This window comes from Heterocephalus glaber, unplaced genomic scaffold (genome assembly GCF_053883595.1).
Source record: "Heterocephalus glaber isolate CG9 unplaced genomic scaffold, H.glaber_assembly_v1.0 deba00001610, whole genome shotgun sequence".
In the NCBI taxonomy this organism is placed as follows: domain Eukaryota; kingdom Metazoa; phylum Chordata; class Mammalia; order Rodentia; family Bathyergidae; genus Heterocephalus; species Heterocephalus glaber.
Genome location: NW_028258381.1, coordinates 25,248,732 through 25,267,691, shown reverse-complemented (window position 1 = coordinate 25,267,691; position 18,960 = coordinate 25,248,732). Strand labels below are relative to the sequence as shown.

General features: G+C 42.5%; 1 protein-coding gene across 1 annotated transcript in view; it reads left to right on the top strand.

Annotated features, from left to right (window-relative positions):
- Positions 1 to 18,960, top strand: part of Hecw1 (HECT, C2 and WW domain containing E3 ubiquitin protein ligase 1) — a 401,408-nt gene that overhangs the window by 346,731 nt on the left and 35,717 nt on the right. Inside the window, 5 exon segments of the mRNA XM_087196392.1 lie at positions 458 to 541; positions 908 to 1,017; positions 6,623 to 6,743; positions 7,721 to 7,834; positions 8,695 to 8,847. Of these exon segments, the coding sequence (XP_087052518.1) occupies positions 458 to 541; positions 908 to 1,017; positions 6,623 to 6,743; positions 7,721 to 7,834; positions 8,695 to 8,847 (582 nt within the window).

Sequence of the window (18,960 nt, the reverse complement as noted above, 5' to 3'; positions counted from 1 at the left end):
AACTAAACAGAGACAAACTGACGCCTACACGTTGACTGACCTGGGAGACCCTTGTCTGTCTTGGGGGCCGGCCCCTTCTGTGCCCGTCATGGCGTAAATTCACCATCCTGCACAAGGTTTCTCAAGCAACTCCCCACACTCCCATGGCTGCCAAAGCACCAGGACCCCAGAGCAGTTTCAGCAGCTCCCCGTGCCCGGCTCCTCTCCTGTCCTAGCCCTGTGAGACCGAGCTGTGCTGTGCTCCTCCCTCAGCTGTGTGCCCCCAGATTCTGAGGAAAAGCAACCCTTCGGAGAGCATCCTGTGAACCTGCAAAGGAAGCTGAGCACCACAAAATCCACTGAACACCAGAACGTGGCTATTTGGTCACATTGACAGAAGGAAAAAAGGAACCCAGAAAAGATTTCTCCCTTAGCTGATTTATACGTTGGTGTGTAATTCTCATTTTCTTTCCCCCAGGGAGAAAATCCATTACATTCGGACCGAGGGTAATCATGGGCTTGAGAAGTTGTCCTGTGATGCAGATCTAGTCATTCTGCTGAGGTAAGAGGCTGTGCCTCACAGGATGCCAGAGAAGCCAAACTGGGCCTCTTTGACCCACAACCACCTACATGAGAGAGACTGGACAGAAACACTGGCCGCTGTTTCTACAAGATTCCAGCGGCAGGGACTGAAGTAGACACCCCAGTCCTCATCACTGCTAAGTGATCATGAGCTCCATGAAGGATGAAGGATTTGTTGTCGGTGTAATCGGGGCTTTAATAAAACAATTTGCAAGCAGGATGTGCCTATTATAGTACATCTAAATCAAATTATTTTTGTTGCTTGATGAGAACTCTAACTGCCACCTGATTTGTGGGCACTTTCTCAGGGGACAGAGAACTAACTCTTTTTCCTTTAACTTCACAGTCTTTTTGAAGAAGAAATCATGTCCTACGTCCCCCTGCAGGCTTCCTTCCACCCTGGGTACAGCTTCTCTCCCCGCTGCTCACCCTGCTCCTCACCTCAGAACTCCCCAGGTAACCGGAGAATTTGGCCAGATACTGCTTGCAAGTGTTCCTCTGTGTGTGTGTGTGTTTCCAGCATCAGAAGGGAATTCATGGGCACTGCATTTGTATCCTTTCTCTTTTGGTCTCTCTGAATTTCCTGATCAGAAGTGCACTCTCTAAATTGATTGTTGACAAATTGCTGCCTATTTTTTTTCCTTACATTCTTTTATTGGTACATTTTAGGTATACAATACATTTACATTTATCATTGGGTACTTGTACCTTTACTTGATATATCTTGGTTCTTATTTTTTTTCCCCCATTTCCTGTCCTCCCTGCTGCCTATTTTTATAATGCCCTAAGCTAGAAGGGTTAACTTTTAAAAGCTTGAAAAGAATTTTTAAACATGTTTCAGGACATATGAAAATGATAAGAAACTCAAGTTTCATTGCCCATAAATAAAGTTTTATTGGAACCTGGTCATTTCTGAATATGTATGTATCTTCTATGGCAGCTTTCACATTACCACAGCCGAGATGAGCACTAGGGACAGAAGACATGTGGCCTACAAAGTCTAGATTATTTACTATCTGGTCTGGCTCTTTACAGAACAAAGTTTGCATCCCCTGCTCTGAATCATTATTGAATTTCAAAGGCACTCTCCAGACATTTCAAAGGAAGGGTGCTTCCTGAAACATTCACCTAATGTCTTAGAATTCTGTTGGATACCAGCTCTAGTAACACATTTACTGGGGACCATTGTTACTTCTCCACAGAGGGTTTTCTTGGCACTAGGTGAAGTTGTTCCCCCTCTGATCTCTTTATATATAAAAGAATGAACTTACTCATAATACAGAAATTCTTACAGGTTTTTGCTATTCCAAATGAGAAAGTATATGTTGAGCTGTTCAGTGAAAAACAGGTATTTCCTGGAGTCATCAAGATAGTTGCCTTATGTCAAATGTGCACACACAAACTGATCCAAATATTGGAGAGTTTCTCCCTTTTCATTTGGCTTACATTATCATATTGTTGTAGGTTTCTATGATAAACCTAAACTTCTTTTTGTAACTTGAAAAGTGAAAGAGGTTTGTTTGAAAATCTAGGTCCAGGGTCCAAGTTTGGGTTCTAAAGCCAGCAGGGAAATTCAGAACAGATACAAAATTTAGCAGTATGCTCTGTGTTTTGAAAGGACTGTCTCCCTCAGAATTATTGCCCTAGGTATGATGTTGTTATAGATGGCATTTATAAGATTGATATAAAGACAATCTATTCCAATTTTCTGTAGGGTTTTTATCATGAATGGGTATTGGACATTGTCAAATAATTTTTCTGCATCTATTGAGATGATTATATGGTTTCGGTCCTTGACTCTGTTAATATGGTATATTACATTTATTGATTTGCATATGATGAACCATCCCTGCATCCCTGGGATGAATCCTACATGGTCATGGTGTATAATCTTCTGGATGATTTGCTGTGTTCTGTATGCCAGTATCTTATTGAGGAGTTTTGCATCTATGTTTATTAGGAAAATTGGCCTGAAGTTCTCTTTTTTGGTTGGATCCGTCTCTGCTTTTGGTGTCAGGGTAATGCTTGCTTCCAGAAATGAAGTATTACTTCCCTTGCAGTTTCATTAAAGAGTTTGAGAAGTAGCGACATTAGGTCTTCTCTAAATTTCTTGTAGAATTCAGCAGTGAATCCATCAGGACCTGGGCTTTCTTTATAGGTAGGTTCTTAATAACATCTTCAATTTCATTGACTGATATTGACTTATTTAGAATTTTTATATCTTCTTGATTCAGCTTTGGTAATTTATGTATCTAGGAATCTCTGCCCATTTCTTTGGTGTTTTCCATCTTGTTAGAGTACAGGTTCTCGAAGTAGGTATTGATGATCTTCTGGATTTCTGCAGGATCTGAGATGATTTCACACTTTTCATTGCTACTTGCATAGACTTGAGTCTTTTCTTTCCTTATTTGATAAGGTTGTTAAGGGTTTGTCAATTTTATTTAATTTTTCAAAGATCTAACCCTTTAATTCATTGATGCTTTATATTGTTTTCTTAGTCTCCATTGCATTAATTTCTGCCCTGATCTGTATAATTTCCTCTCTTGTATGAGCTATGGGCTTAACTTGCTCTTCTTTTTCTAGAGGCTTGAGCTTCAACATTAGCTTGTTTACTTGAGCTCACTCTGTTTTTCTATATGCGAATTTACCACTGTAAATTTCCCTCATAGGACTACTTTCATTGCATTCCATAAGTTCCAGTATGTTGTATTGGCATTATTGTTTAATTGTAAAAACTCTCTAATTTCTTCTTTAATTTCATCTGTGATCCATGGGTTGTTTGGGAGGGTTATTTAATTTCCATGTGCTTATGAAGTTTTTGTGGTTTCTTTTACCATTGATTTCCAGTTTCATTGCACTATGATAATATGATATGGTCTGATGATATGCATGGGATAATTTCAGTTCCTTTGCACTTACCTAAGCATGTTTTGTGAGCTAGTATGTGGTCTACTTTGGAGAACATCTCGTGGGCAGCTTAGAAGAATGTGTATTCCGGTGTTGTGTGGTGAAACACTCCATAGACATCTACTAGGTCCATTTGTTAAAACATTTAGTTCAGTTCTGATATTTCTTGATTGATTTTTTTGTCTAGTTAATCCATCTATTTGTGACAGTAGGGTATTGAGGTCCTCCATTACAAATGTATTAGTGCTTACTTGATTTTTCATGTCTGTTAATATTTGTTTTACATAGTTGGGTGTGCTGGTATTTGGTGCATATATATTTATGATTGTTAACTCTCCGTCTTGGATTGTTCCATTTACAAGCACTTAGTGACCTTCTTTGTCTCTCTTGATCAATCTTGGCTTTAAATCCACTTTGTATGCAAATAGAATAGCTACCTCTATTTTTTTTTCTGTGTTCCTATCACATGAAGCTTTCTTTTCTATCCTTAGACTTTCAGTCTATGATTTCTTTTTGAATTAAATATGTTTCTTGTGTGCAGCATAATTGGATCTCCCTTCTTTATCCATTCTGCCAGTTTGTTTCTTTTGATTGGTGAATGGAGACCATTTACATTGATGGTTATAACTGATACATATTGAGCTCCCCTGGTTCTCTCCATTTTATTTATAACCTCTGGCAGAGCTCCACCACTAGGAAGCCTTCCTATCTTCTTTATGCACCCCTGCAGTCAGACACTTCATAGTTTAGATCTATAGTGTCCCCCAAAAGGCTCAAATGTGCAGAGGTGGGGGCTTTGGGAAGGTAAACAGATTATATAGGGCACTGTACTCATCAGGGAATTAATCCATAGTTGAATGTGCTGTTGGAAGGTGGGGTCTCTTCAGAAGAGGTGGATCAGTGGGGCATGACCTGGAAGGGTGCATCTCCCTGCCTGGCTCCCCCTTCTCTCTTGGCTTCCTCGCCCCTGTGACATGAGCAGCTTTCCTTTGCTACACTCTTCTTCCATGCCATTTATGCCTTAGAGCCAGCTGTCTAGGAACTGAATCCTCTAAAAACTGTGAGCCAAGCTAAACCTCTCCTCCTTTAAGTTCGGGGTACTGGATATTTTGTCCCAGAGAGGAGAACATTACTAAGACAGACACTCTTAAGGAAATTCACTTGACTTGTCAGATAATTAACTGTAAGTTATTAGTCATCTCTCACTTCACGTGAACCTTGAGCACCAGAAGGAAAATCCTAGTATATTTTTGTGGGGCTTCTCTCCTACTGTTTCAAATATTTCCACTTGCCTCAACCATCCAGGCTCCAGCATCCCCTCTTCTCTCCTAGCAAATTGTATTGCTGTTTACTGCACTGAGAAAATCAGTCATCCAGCAGAACCTTTCCCAAATGCCTGCAAGATTACCAGACCTGCACCCATCTCGTCTTCCTCGGTGCCTGTCCATGAGAGGAAGAGTCCTCACCAGGCTCACCAGGACCTCCGGTCACCTGCTCTCCTGCATAGTTCTTGGCCCTCCCTCTGATCTCTCAGTGCCTCTTAATATTACTGACTGCTGTCCCCTCAAGTCACCAGTTCAGTTAGCTTCAGTGACCTCTCTCCAGGCATGGCATCTGCTCTGGTGTTTCTTGCAGCCTTTCCCTCCTCTTTCCGTGACCCTCAAGGCTCATTCCCAAGTTTTTGGGTTTTTTTCTTCTCTACTCCTTCAAACTATGTCTCTGGAATCAGTCAAAGAGCAAACTTATAATCTTCCTCCACAAATTGGTTATTTTTCCTCTGTTCCCCATCTTAGTGAATATCACTTCGGTTCATTTAGTTGCAAACTCTGAAACACACCTCTCCTTCACTGCTTGTATCCAGTTAATTGCCTCCTATTTACATTTCCAGTCTGTCTCCCTCCCATCTTCATTGCATTGACACCAGACTTGTTCAGTATGACCTATCTAAATCTACCCTGGTTCTCTTCAGTCTTTTCTGTCTACAGCAGGAAGTCACATCTTGCCAGCCCTTATGCAATGGCTTCCTGTTAGAATTAGCAGGAAACAAAATTGCTTAGCAAGACAGCTTATCCTGTTTGGTGTGGTTCCTGCCCACCTCTCAAAAGCTGTTTGTCATTTTGGTCCTCATACCCTGTGCTTCTGACAAACCAGAACATTGCTTTCCATTTGGCCACAGGACAAATGTGCTGATCTTCTCTCTGAATTGTTCTTCTCCCAGCTCCTCTCTTTTCTTAAAGGAAAACTTTCCTGGACTATTCTGTCTATGTCATACCCACGTCTTAGTTTTTTCCCCAGGGAATGGTTCCTGGGCTTGGCCAGCAGGTTCTGTGTCCTCAAAAGAACTGTGTTCCTTTCCTTCATGGGTAGCAACCATCTCAACCTGTAATGGTATATTCATTTCTATGCGTTTACTCATGTAAGTCTTCTTCAGGTTGTAAGACTAGTGTCTGGAATACTCAGATAATAACCAACTAATAAATACCTGTTGAATGAGTGAACCATGATTTTGGCCATCTGTAAAACTTGGATAAGAATGTTACTTTTTCTTTTTTCATTAAAAGGTATACAAAGTAGAGGATATGCAAAGCGTTCTCTATAGAGTCAATAAAGTATTATTATTCTTGTTATTGTTCTAAAATTTGTTTTTATGATTCAAGGTAATCTAATACAAGTTCCTAAATGTTCTGAGCCCTACTGTACAGATGTGTCTCTCCTAGAATCAACATTAATAGAGAAGCATGGAAAACGCATATTAAAGTTCTGTTGTCTCATTACAGTTTCAATCAATTCTTAGAATATAACAACTTAGAAGAAAAGTGTAGTTCAGTTCATATTAACTGTTTCAGATTGCCCAAGTACAATTAAGCCAAGAAAATGTGGATCAGGATCCTTTTAAGAGAAATACATTTTGAAATAATTAGAGTAGAAGACATAGATATTTATTCTCATCAGAATGCACTTTTTCTCTTTGCTATATTATTTCTGTGTGTTAGAAAAGTAACAAAGGGAGTCGTGGAAATAGAAGCTGCTTAGAGAAGAAGACAGGAAGACCCAGGAAGCTGCCTCAGTCAGGCTCTGGCTCCATCTTTGCTGTGCATATTTGTCCTTGGATAAAAAGTTAATGACCTGTGCACCTGTGCGCTTCTCTCTGCAGGTTTACAGAGAGCCAGCGCAAGAGCCCCTTCACCATACCGAAGAGACTTTGAGGCCAAGCTCCGAAATTTCTACAGAAAACTAGAGGCCAAAGGATTTGGGCAGGGTCCAGGAAAAATTAAGTGAGTGCTTCAGTGCTTGGCACTGAATTCAAATGGGAAACATTTCTATCTCCTCATCCTTTATATCTGTGTCATACTCTTTGGAGATTGAGTACTCTGGTGTGATAGCAATTATGGCATAAAGGGAGGAAAGGAAGAAAAAAAGAAAAAAGCTAGGTAGTTGGAAAGAAAGAAAAAAGGAATTTAAGGAATTGGAAGGGAAGGAAAATGGAAGGAGGAGGGAAAAGGAAGGAGAAAGAGAAAGAACAGTAGAATTTAGACAAAGTCACATATAGCATCAATAGTAGATGTTTTTCAGAAAAAAAAAAGAAGCTTGTACTAAATAAAGCACCTTGTGTTTATTTTCTTTTACTTATTATTGGGAAAAATTTAACTCTAGTCAAATTCATTGACTCTTTGCAGTTGAAGTCCAAGTAAAAAGGAGCTTTAAAATTTTTTTCCTCTGGTGTTACTATTTATATCTTAAAAAGCTGAGCCCATATTCAAGAGGTTGTGGTGCTTATACGCCTGTAAGGGCAGCACTCTGGGAGGCTGAGGCAGGAGAATACAAATCCAAGCCCAGGCTGGGGAACTTAGCAATTTAGTGAGACCCTGTCTCAAAAAAAAAAAAAAAAAAGAAAAAAAGAAAACTTAAAAAGGGTTGAAGCTATAGATAGCTGAGTGTGAAGTGCCTGCATTCAGTTCTCAGTTCACAAAAAAGGAGATATGCTAGGAACAAATCATAAAGCAAAAAGAATCTTAAAGTAGTCCAATGCAATGGAAAATATCCAGTGATAAGTGTACTTGTTTTCTTCATCTGCCAATGTTTTGAAAAGTGTTAAGTCCATCAACTTGGGGGACTGCACCTTGCCCTTTCCTGTCCTGTTGGAGAGGCTGTGGAAGGAGACCATAAAACTGGGCATTCACATCTTATGTGTGACACTGCCTGGCATCCTCCATATAGAGCCTTCACTCACCACCCCTTCTCTCCTCCACAGGCTCATAATTCGCCGGGACCACTTGTTGGAAGGAACCTTCAACCAAGTGATGGCCTATTCCCGGAAGGAGCTCCAGAGGAACAAGCTCTATGTCACCTTTGTTGGAGAGGAGGGGTGAGGCACCAGAAATCTTTCACACATACCTCAGTGTGAACAGACTAGAGCCCCAGGATCAGGATGCTTTTTCTCAAGAAGGAGCAAGGTGTCTTAAGCCTGGGTCTCAGGGTGATTCTGATCCTGTCCTCCCATGAGATCTTCCTCTTTCCAGGTGTCACCAAGATTTAGACCCCACGTTCTTCAAACTCCTAAGTCCTGGGCATTCCAGAATCTGAGATCACATGATCAAAGTATAAGCCAAAAACACAGTCTTAAGCCACTGCCTCTTTACTTTGTAGGTAGTGGACTCTTTGAGTATATAATCAAAACACTCTTCTTTTGAAAGTGCACGAATATAACTACATACCAACCTTTTCATATACTTTCTGTGTTTTCATGGAAATCATTTAAGTGTGGAGGGCAGGCCCACCTAGCTGGGAACATCAGAATGTACTTGAAGCTTTTCCAGTTCTCACACACACACACACACACACACACACACACACACGCACGCACAGGTACACACATGCATGGCCGCAGGAAATTCTTTTACACTTCTCCCAGCAGAGACCTTGTTTGTATTGGGCCAGTTGTGTGTTTTATCCATTAGATATTAAAGGATTGGGGAAAAAAAGATTAAGGACCATTTCCACAAGTTCAATCATGGACATCTGGTTAACACTTCAAACCAATAACTGCAACCTCATTTCCCACTGTAAAATAACACCTCCATCGGGATCCACTCTAATGGGCAGAAACTGAGCCCTCCTTTCCCCAGTGGCCCCTGATTCTGAAAAGCTCACTAGAATCTGGGTAACAGACTGTCCCTCCCCTGCTGGGCACAAAATGAGCTTCCTGGACCTGTTCTTCCTTTGTAGCTTGGACTACAGCGGTCCTTCTCGAGAGTTCTTCTTCCTTTTGTCTCAGGAGCTCTTCAACCCTTACTATGGACTCTTTGAGTACTCTGCGAATGATACTTACACGGTGCAGATCAGCCCCATGTCAGCATTTGTAGAAAATCATCTTGAATGGTAAGATTTATAATGTTCACTTTCTTGCATCTGAGAGTTCTTGTCTTTCTTAGAAGTATTTCTCTGAGGTCGAGGCTTCTAGAGCAGTCAGGTAGATATTATGAGAGGGCATGGGAGTGAATAACAGAAGCCTAGAAGGAAATACAGGTTAATCTTCACCCAGAACACAAGATAAATTACTAAAGACACTGATAATATAACAACGATAGACTGATGTAAGATAGAATAGTTGCCTCCTGAGGATGTACTAGGAATATAAAGATAGAAGCCATAAGTGTTGATAAGTTTACTAATCATACCAGTTCCCAGTAGAAGCTTCTTGGAAATATCTGGATTTGAAAATTCTCTCTGATCTTGGACCAGTGGTTTTAGCAACAGCTTCTATGTTTTACTGAAAAATAAATGTGCTGGGCTAGGTGATCTCCAAGCACTCTGCTGAACTGAAAATCCAGCGTAACTTTGGTTGTCTCCTTTGAGGCTGAGAGACGGGTGTGAGAAGATAGGTATCAGCCAATTCTGTGCAGGTTTGTGGACAGGATATCTCCGATGTCGTTCCTAGACATCTCTTGAAAGCTGCATGAGACATCAAGGATGCACGCACAATCCCTGCAACCTCCCCACCAGGCTCAATTTGAAAATGACCCTTGATCTCCCGCAGGAGTTCCTGCTGTTGAAGGGAAATGAGTCCTGGAGATGGCCAACGTAGGTCTTTTCTGACATGGCTTATTTATGCTACTGTTGAAGGGACTTGTGAGATGACACAAGGGCCTCCTAGGTTTAGAGCCCAAGTCCCTATAGTTTTGTCAACATAGCATCAGATATCCACCTAGGGCTTGCAGATGGTGGCACATGCCCTCTCTCCCAGCACACGCTCAGCTCTGAAGTTCCTGAGCTAAGGTAGAGTGTGTCTGCATCAAGTGTCTGGCACAAGATGAAACAAAACCTGCCCTTTGTCTCTATAGCTTGTCCTATAACTTGTCAATAGGCAGATATGGAAGTCTATAGACAGAAACCCACGGGCTGGGAAGGCGGAGGAGGCAGGTCGTTGCAAAAGGGATCGATAGCCCTGAGAACTGACTGCTACCTCTCAGCCGGGTCCTGCTCAGGCAGACTCCATTCCAGCAGTAGAGCACATCCTAACCTGAGACACAAGAATGCACATGTGCGTGAGTTGCACGTAATGTAATCCTTCAACTATCTCTCATTTCTTGAGCATGAAATTTAAGGTAGTATCTTGGGGGTTATGAACTAAGTCAGTAATCAAAAAAAATACTTTCATCGGATCTTTCATTCCTACCTTATGGCCCTATGCTAGGTGTTTTGGGGAAATGCCACTAATATAGCAATTATAAATTAAGCACATACTAGGTGTTGAGAGTACACACAGTTGGAATGAGCTAAGTCCCTTCCCATAAGAAGGAACAGTGGGAGGAGCACAAACCAATAATTACAATATCTTAAATGTTAAGTTAAAGACATAACATACACAGGTGTGTGTTAGCCTGAGACATGTAATACAGATGCTCCTCTACTTTACAGCGGGGTTACATTCCAATAAATCCATCATAAATTGAACATATGTATTCACCACACCTAACCTACCGAACATCATAGCTTAGCAGCTCAACACATTGCAGAGGTGGAGTATTGCTTGCTTACCTGCAAAATCATGCAGCTAACTGGGAGCTACACTTGGGCTTCTACCCAGCATAGAGAGAGATTCCTACTGCTTATCACTAGTCCAGGAAAAGATCCAAATTCAGAGTATGATTTCTACTGAATGCATGTCACTTTTGCACTGTCATAAAGTCAGAAAAATCATAAGTCAAACCATCATGAATTGGGGAACATCTGTATACACTGAATCGTATTCAATCACAAGGGAAAATATCTTTCCACCCAAGTAGAGAGTGAAACCTGTGAATCTTACAAAAAGAGAGGATTGTGAGGGGAAGTGCGTTCGGAGACGCAGGTGGGGATCAGAAGAATGTAGCCCCTCTGGAGAATGTTAAAATGATATCTATGTTTTCAAACAGTATATCTTGCCAGAGAGTGGAGATAAGACTGGAGTAGATAAGAGTAGAGCAGCTGTGAAACAGTTGATCTGCCGAGGGAAGGGAGATTTGGGGGCATACCAGCAGAGATGGGCAGCTCAGCTGTGGGACACGAGAGCATCCAGAGCTTGTGCAGATGGAGAGCAGTGTTTGGCCCCAGTCAGAGTGGCCAGCACTGATGTGTTGGGGCAAGGTGGGAAGAGTAGCAGGATCCGCTTAGCAGGAAGCTAAGCAGGGGTGGCCTGTGCTCAGGGTCAGAGAGGACGTGATGAGGAAGTGAAGGGGGCCAGAGGGGCACAAGAGGGTCAGCACACAGCCCACTGGAGTGAGGGGAGCAGGCGGGCTGAGAAGTCACAGGCCAGCGGGAGTGAGTAGGCAACAGAAGGGGGCCTTCAAGGGCAAAAGGTGGGGAGGATGTGGCCGAAGACCTCGAAGGAGTAAGTGTTCAAATGACAGGCAGGCAAAGGAGCTGCACGGTGGCCAAGGGAATAGGAATAAGCACCATGGTGGAGGAATGGGACTCGGCATTGTGAAGGAGGCACTGGAACCAAGCATGCATCTGTGTGGCCACATGTGAGGGCCTAACAGAAAGCTCAGAAGACACACTGGAGTCGGGAGAGTGGCCTCCTCCTTGCATTAAGAGGCTCTGTTGGAAGTGACAGCTGTGCTTTATTGCACCAAAGAGGGAAGCTCTGTGAGCCAGGGGTGTTGTAAGAATTAGCATGTTCCCTCGAGGGATCTTCCACAGGCTCAGAAGTCCTCCTTCACTTGAGGACTTGGCCTCAGACATAGGCAGGCTGACTTCTACACACTGACATTCCCACTCGTGTGGAGAGTATTTGCCGTGGGTCCTGGAGTCAGAATTGTAGGTGGCTTTCTGAATCCACTAGCAATCTAAGTGGAGTTCAGGGAGATTGCAGGTTTCTTTTCACATTGCTCATAGGGTTATGAGTTACCATGAAGTGCGTGAGGCCCCAATTCTGAGTGCATCAGTCCTCAGTTGAAGGAGAGAACTCTGCACACCTCCCTTGTGAAGCTGTCGGTGTGTCATGAACTCCACGTGAAGTTGGACTGTTCTCTGTCAGTGCCTCAAAGTCCCTGAGAGGGAAATAGCCTTGTTCTGTGCTTATGGCCAGGCTCAATGACTTGACCTACCTTCTTTACCTTTGAACAAACAGTGTCTTGGTCACTTTCTTGGTCACTGCAACGCAATACCCACCACCTACAATTTAAAGGATGTCCGGTGTATTTTGCTGTAAGGTTTCAGTCCATGGTTGGCTGGCTCCAAGGCAGAAGCAGCATGGTGGAGGAAAAGGTCCTCAACCTATGGCAGCCAGAAGGCTGGGACAGAGGAACAGGGGCCCACCTCCAACCAGGCCCTACCTCCTAACAGCACATTCAGCTACGAACTCATCAGTGAATGAATACACCAATGAGGATAGGGGCCACCACGATCCAATCACCTTCCACACACATGAGAATTCTGGGAGACATTTTAGATTTAAACCCTAACAAACCGGAAGCCCATGGTGGGCTTTGGGGACTCAACAAAGCCAAGACACTGGAGTTATTCCTTTAACTTTCCTGCTGTAAGTCATCCTGTGCCAAATGGATTAACAGGAAACTCAACTCAGGGGTGCATTTCCTGTGTCCCCGATTCTCTCGGTCTCACATGTGAGTGGAATGTGGGTGACTGGGATTGCTCCCATCTGAATGAAGTGGCTCTGAGTCTTGCACGAAAGCAGGACACACACACAGTGTCAGGAAATAATACCCTCAGCAAGTGGGTGCAGCAGCTCCTGCCTGAAGACCTGTCACTGTCACTCATGCATCCAGGAAGTCTACGATGCAGGGGAAACCAGAATCCTGAGTGCCAAATCGGATCGTCCAGGACTCATTGCCACTGGATGCCTCTTATCCTCCAAGAGGGTGGACAGGGTTGCAGCCCTCCTTCCTTCCTCGCTCCACAGGTGTTCATCACCTGGGCCATGAGAAAGATGACAACCACCATAACCTGTCCATCACTTGTAAAGAAACACAAAGGGCAAAAATTATAGGGCTTATCAGAGATAGCCCTCACTGGGTAATGCTGGAGATTGTCCTGTGACGCAGGACAAGCCAGAGCAAGATTCAGCCTGGCCGGGACATGGAGATGGATACCACCCCCTGCTCACCTTCTCTTCCTTCTGGAAACAAATTAACCTGACCACAGACCAGAAGTAAGTGTGGCAAAGATGGGAGGATTAAACATCCATCGCTCAGGACTGAAACATTACACAGGTGTGGTGTTGGTTATTGGTCATCTTAACCTGTTTTTGTTATTCTGCTTCTTCTGTGTCCCACGCTGTTGTTTGCTTTGTCTGACTCACCCTGGGAAAGATGAGCTCTATGTGAGCAGAGATGGTGTTTTCTTAGTTTCCTCTTGCATAACTCTGGGCACTTCCAAGTGTTCCACTGAGTATTGGACGCATAAATCAGTATTATTCCTCAAGTGACAGCAGTGCCTTCCTTGTCCCAGGGCTATTACGATAAACGGTGATCCGTCCTCCCTTGTGCAGTTAATTGCCACAGGTTCACTCTTTTCGTTGTCATCTATGGTTCTAAAGCCCTCGGCCTGGGAGGGTAGGTGCTAGAGGCCTGGTACCCCCTCCCCAGGCCCCTACAGGGCTTGGGCCCCATCCCGGCCCTGAAACATGCCCCAGATGTCCCACCGTGTCTGGGCGCAGAGCGGATGACTGAGGTGTTCCATCCTACCCAGGACAGTCCTGCATTGCTGTCCCCTCTTGATCTCACGTAGCACAGTGAGCAGAATGAGCAAGAAGGGCATCTGGGCTGTGCAGTGAACACACACTACTGAGGGCCCTTCCTCCAGGCTCGCCCCAGTTGGAGAGGCCCACACACTGGGCAAAGCCAGTGTCTGTGAGCCCCAGGACTCCACTCTGCTGCTGCTCCCTGAGTCGAGAGGAGAGACCTGCCCTGGGGCTGCCCCTCCTGGGCCTCGTCTGTCTCAGTCCTTTGTCAGTGTTGCACAGTTTTTATTCCCCTTCTTTGGGGTGGGCTAAGTTTTAAATTATAAATTTACTGCCCCCCAAAAAATTAATTAAATAAAGCCCTTGGGATGTCAGCAATAAATGCACATGTGCCTTAGAGGCTTTGCACCCTGTGCAGTGCCTGGGGCGGTTGTTATTGAAAGGCAGCTCTTCCTTGTCACTCTGTAGGACTTTCTATAACAGCTGCCTCCAAGGTAGACACTGCCAAAAGAAGCCTTATCACTGTCTGTCCTCACAAAGCATCCCTGTAACTGCAGGGACTTCAGATTCTGTGGCTTCATGCTCAGTGTGTGGGCTTTATACCCACTGGAATAGAGCCAGCTAAATCAAAAGCCTCCAACCGTGAGATGTAGCATTTCCACCTTCTTCTCCTTTTGTCATGTGTTGAAAAATACTAGTATGAATAAATAGGCTGAAAAGTTCATGTTATACACATTATGTCAAGTGGCCTAAAGGGGCTTCGTGCAATCACTGTTTCATTACTAACTTGCATCACTGAAATTTCAGGCTGATAGGGACCCAGTCAAAGACAGCAGTGGAAATACACACATCAACTGAGAAAATGCAGATGGAGTCTGGAGTGCCCAGGGAGAGCTAGAGCCCATCAGGGGCCTCCCATGGGAGTTGGGGTCTTGGACACAGAGCCCCTGACAGGCAGGGAGAGACCTGGAAATAACACCTACAGCCCTCTTATTCCACCCTCCAATCGCTCTGGCCGAACCCAACCATAAGCCAGAGGGTAAAGAGTACCCAGATATTGCAATCCACAGTGGCCAGTCACAAGGCAGGACAGAAAAAGGTGAAAAATTCATGAAGGGAAGGGATAAGGGAATTGAAAGTAACTTCCAGAGCCCATACAATCCAAAACATTCAGTCCATCTGCTAGAAGTCTTGTCATTTGCTGAGTTGTATCTAACTGTGTCTACTATGTGTCTTTGGGGACAGAAATCTTGTAATACTATTTTAAATGTCATCTCTTAATTTTTTGATTATGATTATGATTTGATTATGATTATGTTGATGAGGCACTCATATGCCACTGTTTTTATTATTTTCATATTTATTGCATGCAGATTTTATCTGCTGGGTACTGATCCTTTTTTTGTTTCTATAACTGAATATGACAGACCAGGGGATTTAGAGAGGTGGGTCTAGCTCATGGTTCTTGGGAAGTCCAAGAGTATGACATCCACGTCTGCATGACTTCTGATGAGGAGCTTCTTGCTGCATTGTAACAAGGCAGAGGCACCAAAAGACAAGACAGTGATAAAGCCAGAGAACACTCACTTCTAGGACAAAGCCATGCTAGCCAATTAGTCCACAGATGGACTGATCCATTCACTAGGGCAGAGTCTTCATGACCCAGTCACCTCCCAGTGGTGCGACCTCTTAACATCACTGCCTTGGCAGCCAAGTTTCCAACATGTGACCTAGGAGAGACACACTCAAACTTTGAGGATACAGACATTATTATTAAAACTAAATGAGTAAAGCATCCAGTGAGAACATAGTAAATATACCAAGTACAGTTTCAGACATTTTCATCTAACAGCACTGTAACCTAGACACTGAGTTATTCTACTTTACACATGAGGAATATGAGATACAGACATCACCAAAGTCACAGATAGACATAGACCAAGTCAGGGTTAAAACCCAGGGACCCTGACTCCAACATCAGGCCCTAGCCTGATACAAAGGTAAAGTCAGCTGTACAAATGGGCAGATTACAATATAATGTAGCAAATGTACACTTACCTCTATTTTAGCAGTTGTCACAGTATTGTGATACATATTAGGTGCCAGGAGCTTTGAAAAATGAGTAAGAATAGTTGACTGATAGACAATGGGAGAAGAGACTTTCAGATAGAGGACCTAACATCCTTAGCAAGTTCAAGGCATGAACAAACTGATGGTTTGGTGTGGCCTCAAAATACAGCAAGATGCTGGAAAGGCATTCCAGGGTTATATAGGGAAGGGCTATGATGGCAGCCTATGGAGTTTAGGTTCTATCCTGGAGATGGCGATGATAGGGAGCCAATCACGTTTTTAGAGTAGAAGGACCTGTCAGATCTGTATCTAAAATCAGAGAGTAAACTCTGGCTACAAGTACAACATGAAATGGAGTGGGCAGTGGGGGTGCCACTTAAGGATCTATTGAAAGAACTTCTTGGAAGAGAGAATAAAGAATTAAAATAGAGCAGAAGCTGTGGCATAGGAAGATATTTTGGAAAGAGAATGAATTATAAATGGTGAGAAATTAAGTATATCAAAACCTAAGTTGCTCCCAATACATCTAGTAGTCCTCTGAAATTCTGCCAAAATGTTTATCAGTGCAGAGAAAGCTTTTTAAATCAATCTACCATTCCTTCTTTTTGTAGCACCCTCTATTTTAAATTACACTTCTTCTTTATCTAAGTGAGGCATATTACAATGGCCACAGCCTCAGATGCTGTGAGATTTGTTACGTCAACATTTTTAATATTTGCTAAAATTTTGTGTCATTGAAAATTTTCCACTTGCTATAAAATGGTGTATGAGGAAATGTCAGGCAAAAATTATCATATATTTTGAATGGATGCATAAACAAGAAAACTATGGATGAAGTATGAAAAGCTCCAAATTTATTTTTATATCTAATACAATTCATGAATGATGCAGAGTTTACATATTTTCAAGTTATTATGCTTAGATAGGAAAGTTTCACATTTCAGTTCCGCTATCCCCTTTTCTAAGAGGATGTCATTTAAGGGGCATCCCTGTGCACTCAATTTAAATTCACTCATCTACTTATAACTTTCCAACTTAACACTATTATATGGACAGAATTTATCACTATCTCAAATAAAATAGATGGTATATTTATAGCTCATTTTATTTTTTTCTCCCCCTAGAATGCAAGCCCTATAAAACCAGTCATGCTTGTTGTACCTTCCCTAGTCACAAACTTGGCACGAAAGAAGGAAGGTAGCTAGAGGAAGAAAGGAAGGGAGGGAGGAAAGGGGAGAGGAGGGAAGGGAGGAAGGAAGGAAAAAAGGATGGATGGGTGGATGGGTGGATGGATGGATGGATGGATGGATAAATAACTGGGTGGATGGATGACTTGGACAGATGGGTTAGGTGGATGGTTGGATAGATGACAGATGATTGGGATATTTTATTAAAGCTCCTTGGCTATGAGAGTTTCAATATCATTTCAATTTTTAGTTCAGAATATTTGGGATTCACAAAATCTCTGCTCATTGTTGAGTGTCATTTAAGTTCCTACCAACTGCCCTCTCTAGAATCACCACTAATAATTCTTTTTCTGCCTCAGGCATTCTGAATGCCACTTTTCCCAGACCAAATCTAAGATCCACTTACATCTAAGCAATTATTTCTTCTGTTTCTAGGGATGTTGCCAGAGGCACTGCTTCGTTGAGTATTAACATGGATCATTTTAAGAATGCATGTGTTATAAATATTTATGAGTTATAAATATGCCATCTACTTTATTTGAGATAGTGATAAATTCTGTCAATATGATAAAGTAGAATGTTAAATTGGAAAGTTATAAATAGATGGTACCAAGTCACTCTTTACATAATTGTCTGTGTGAGAAGAATTTTCAGAATACAGGTTTCCAACCTGATGGTACTCTTCCATCGGTTTTGAGCAACCACCATAAGGTTTATGTGCTCCTTTTGTGTCAATGGTGGTGACATATCCAATCCTACCAGTGTCACAACTAGACATTCTAGGACCTCTCAAACTAAAATCTCCCAGAAGGCCCCACAGCCCTTTGTTAAATTAAAACTAAGTACATGACCCCCTTTCTGCTCCATCCCCAATCTCTCTCCCTTCCTAAGCAGATACTATTTGGATGGTGAAAATCCTGTCCTCAGTTCTTCAGCCAGAGGAGGTGGGGGGAGGAGGGAAGCTTCCTTGAGCATGTTCAGAGTTTAGCCAAGTGGATATTAAGTGTAAGTATAGAGTTTGTGGTATTTAAGAAGTCCTGGCTAGCATATTTTAAATATCTCTTGCTCCATCTGCAGTCTTAAATTAGTAGGTAGGAAACAATACGATGAGATCCCACTGCCTGTCTCATGGCCCTTCAGCCTCCAGGCTCTCTCCTGACAGAAGGGCTCAGCCTGTGCTTTTGATTTGAGTCTAGGATCAGATAAGCTCTCCCAGCCCCACCCCACCCCAGCAACAGTCCCTGGGTTCTTTCCTACAGACCTATAACAGTTTTGCTGCTCCCATGTCTAGATGAATCTGAATAGCCTTCTTAGCAATTCCTTGAAAAAAAACTGTAGGGCCAAAGTTAGATGAGAAATCAGCATGAAATATGTGTGCTCCATAGTGAGTATCTCCACCCTACCCCTTTCCTAGCTTTCCTAACTAAGCTTTCTTTAGAGATTGTGGGAGACTTCCAGGTGGCAAAGAATGAAGTATTTAGTTAATGATGCCAGTGCAAATGGCTATGCAACTGAAAGAAAATTATACAGTATTCGATTCCTCTCTAATTTGAAAACACATGTCTAAAAAATACAACAGTAAAACGTAAATGATTTTATGCATATTCTAGAACACAAGCATTTCAGAGAACATATAGCAAATTCAAGAAACCTTGAGTCATAGAAATCTTTTAAATGAAAATTGGGACCCTAGAATCTATAAAAGAAAACAAATTTGAATATATAAAAATTAAAATGACTCATATTATGAGAAAAATCCCATGAACAAAGTCACAAGAAAAGCATTGGTTTTGAAAAAATAATCTTCTTAACTCAGGAAAATCAGAAGTTGACAATCTGTAAGGCAGATTTCAGAGAGCTCTTACAACTTGAAATTAAAAAAAAAAGAAAAGAACCTATCTTAGCTTTCTGTCACTGCCACAAAATACCTAAGTAATTAACTGAAAAGGAGAAAAGATTTATTTTGATTCATGGCTTCAGAGATTTCTTTCCTTGGTCACTTGGCCCCATCACTTTGGGCCTGTGGCAGCACAGACACTGTGGCAGGAAGAC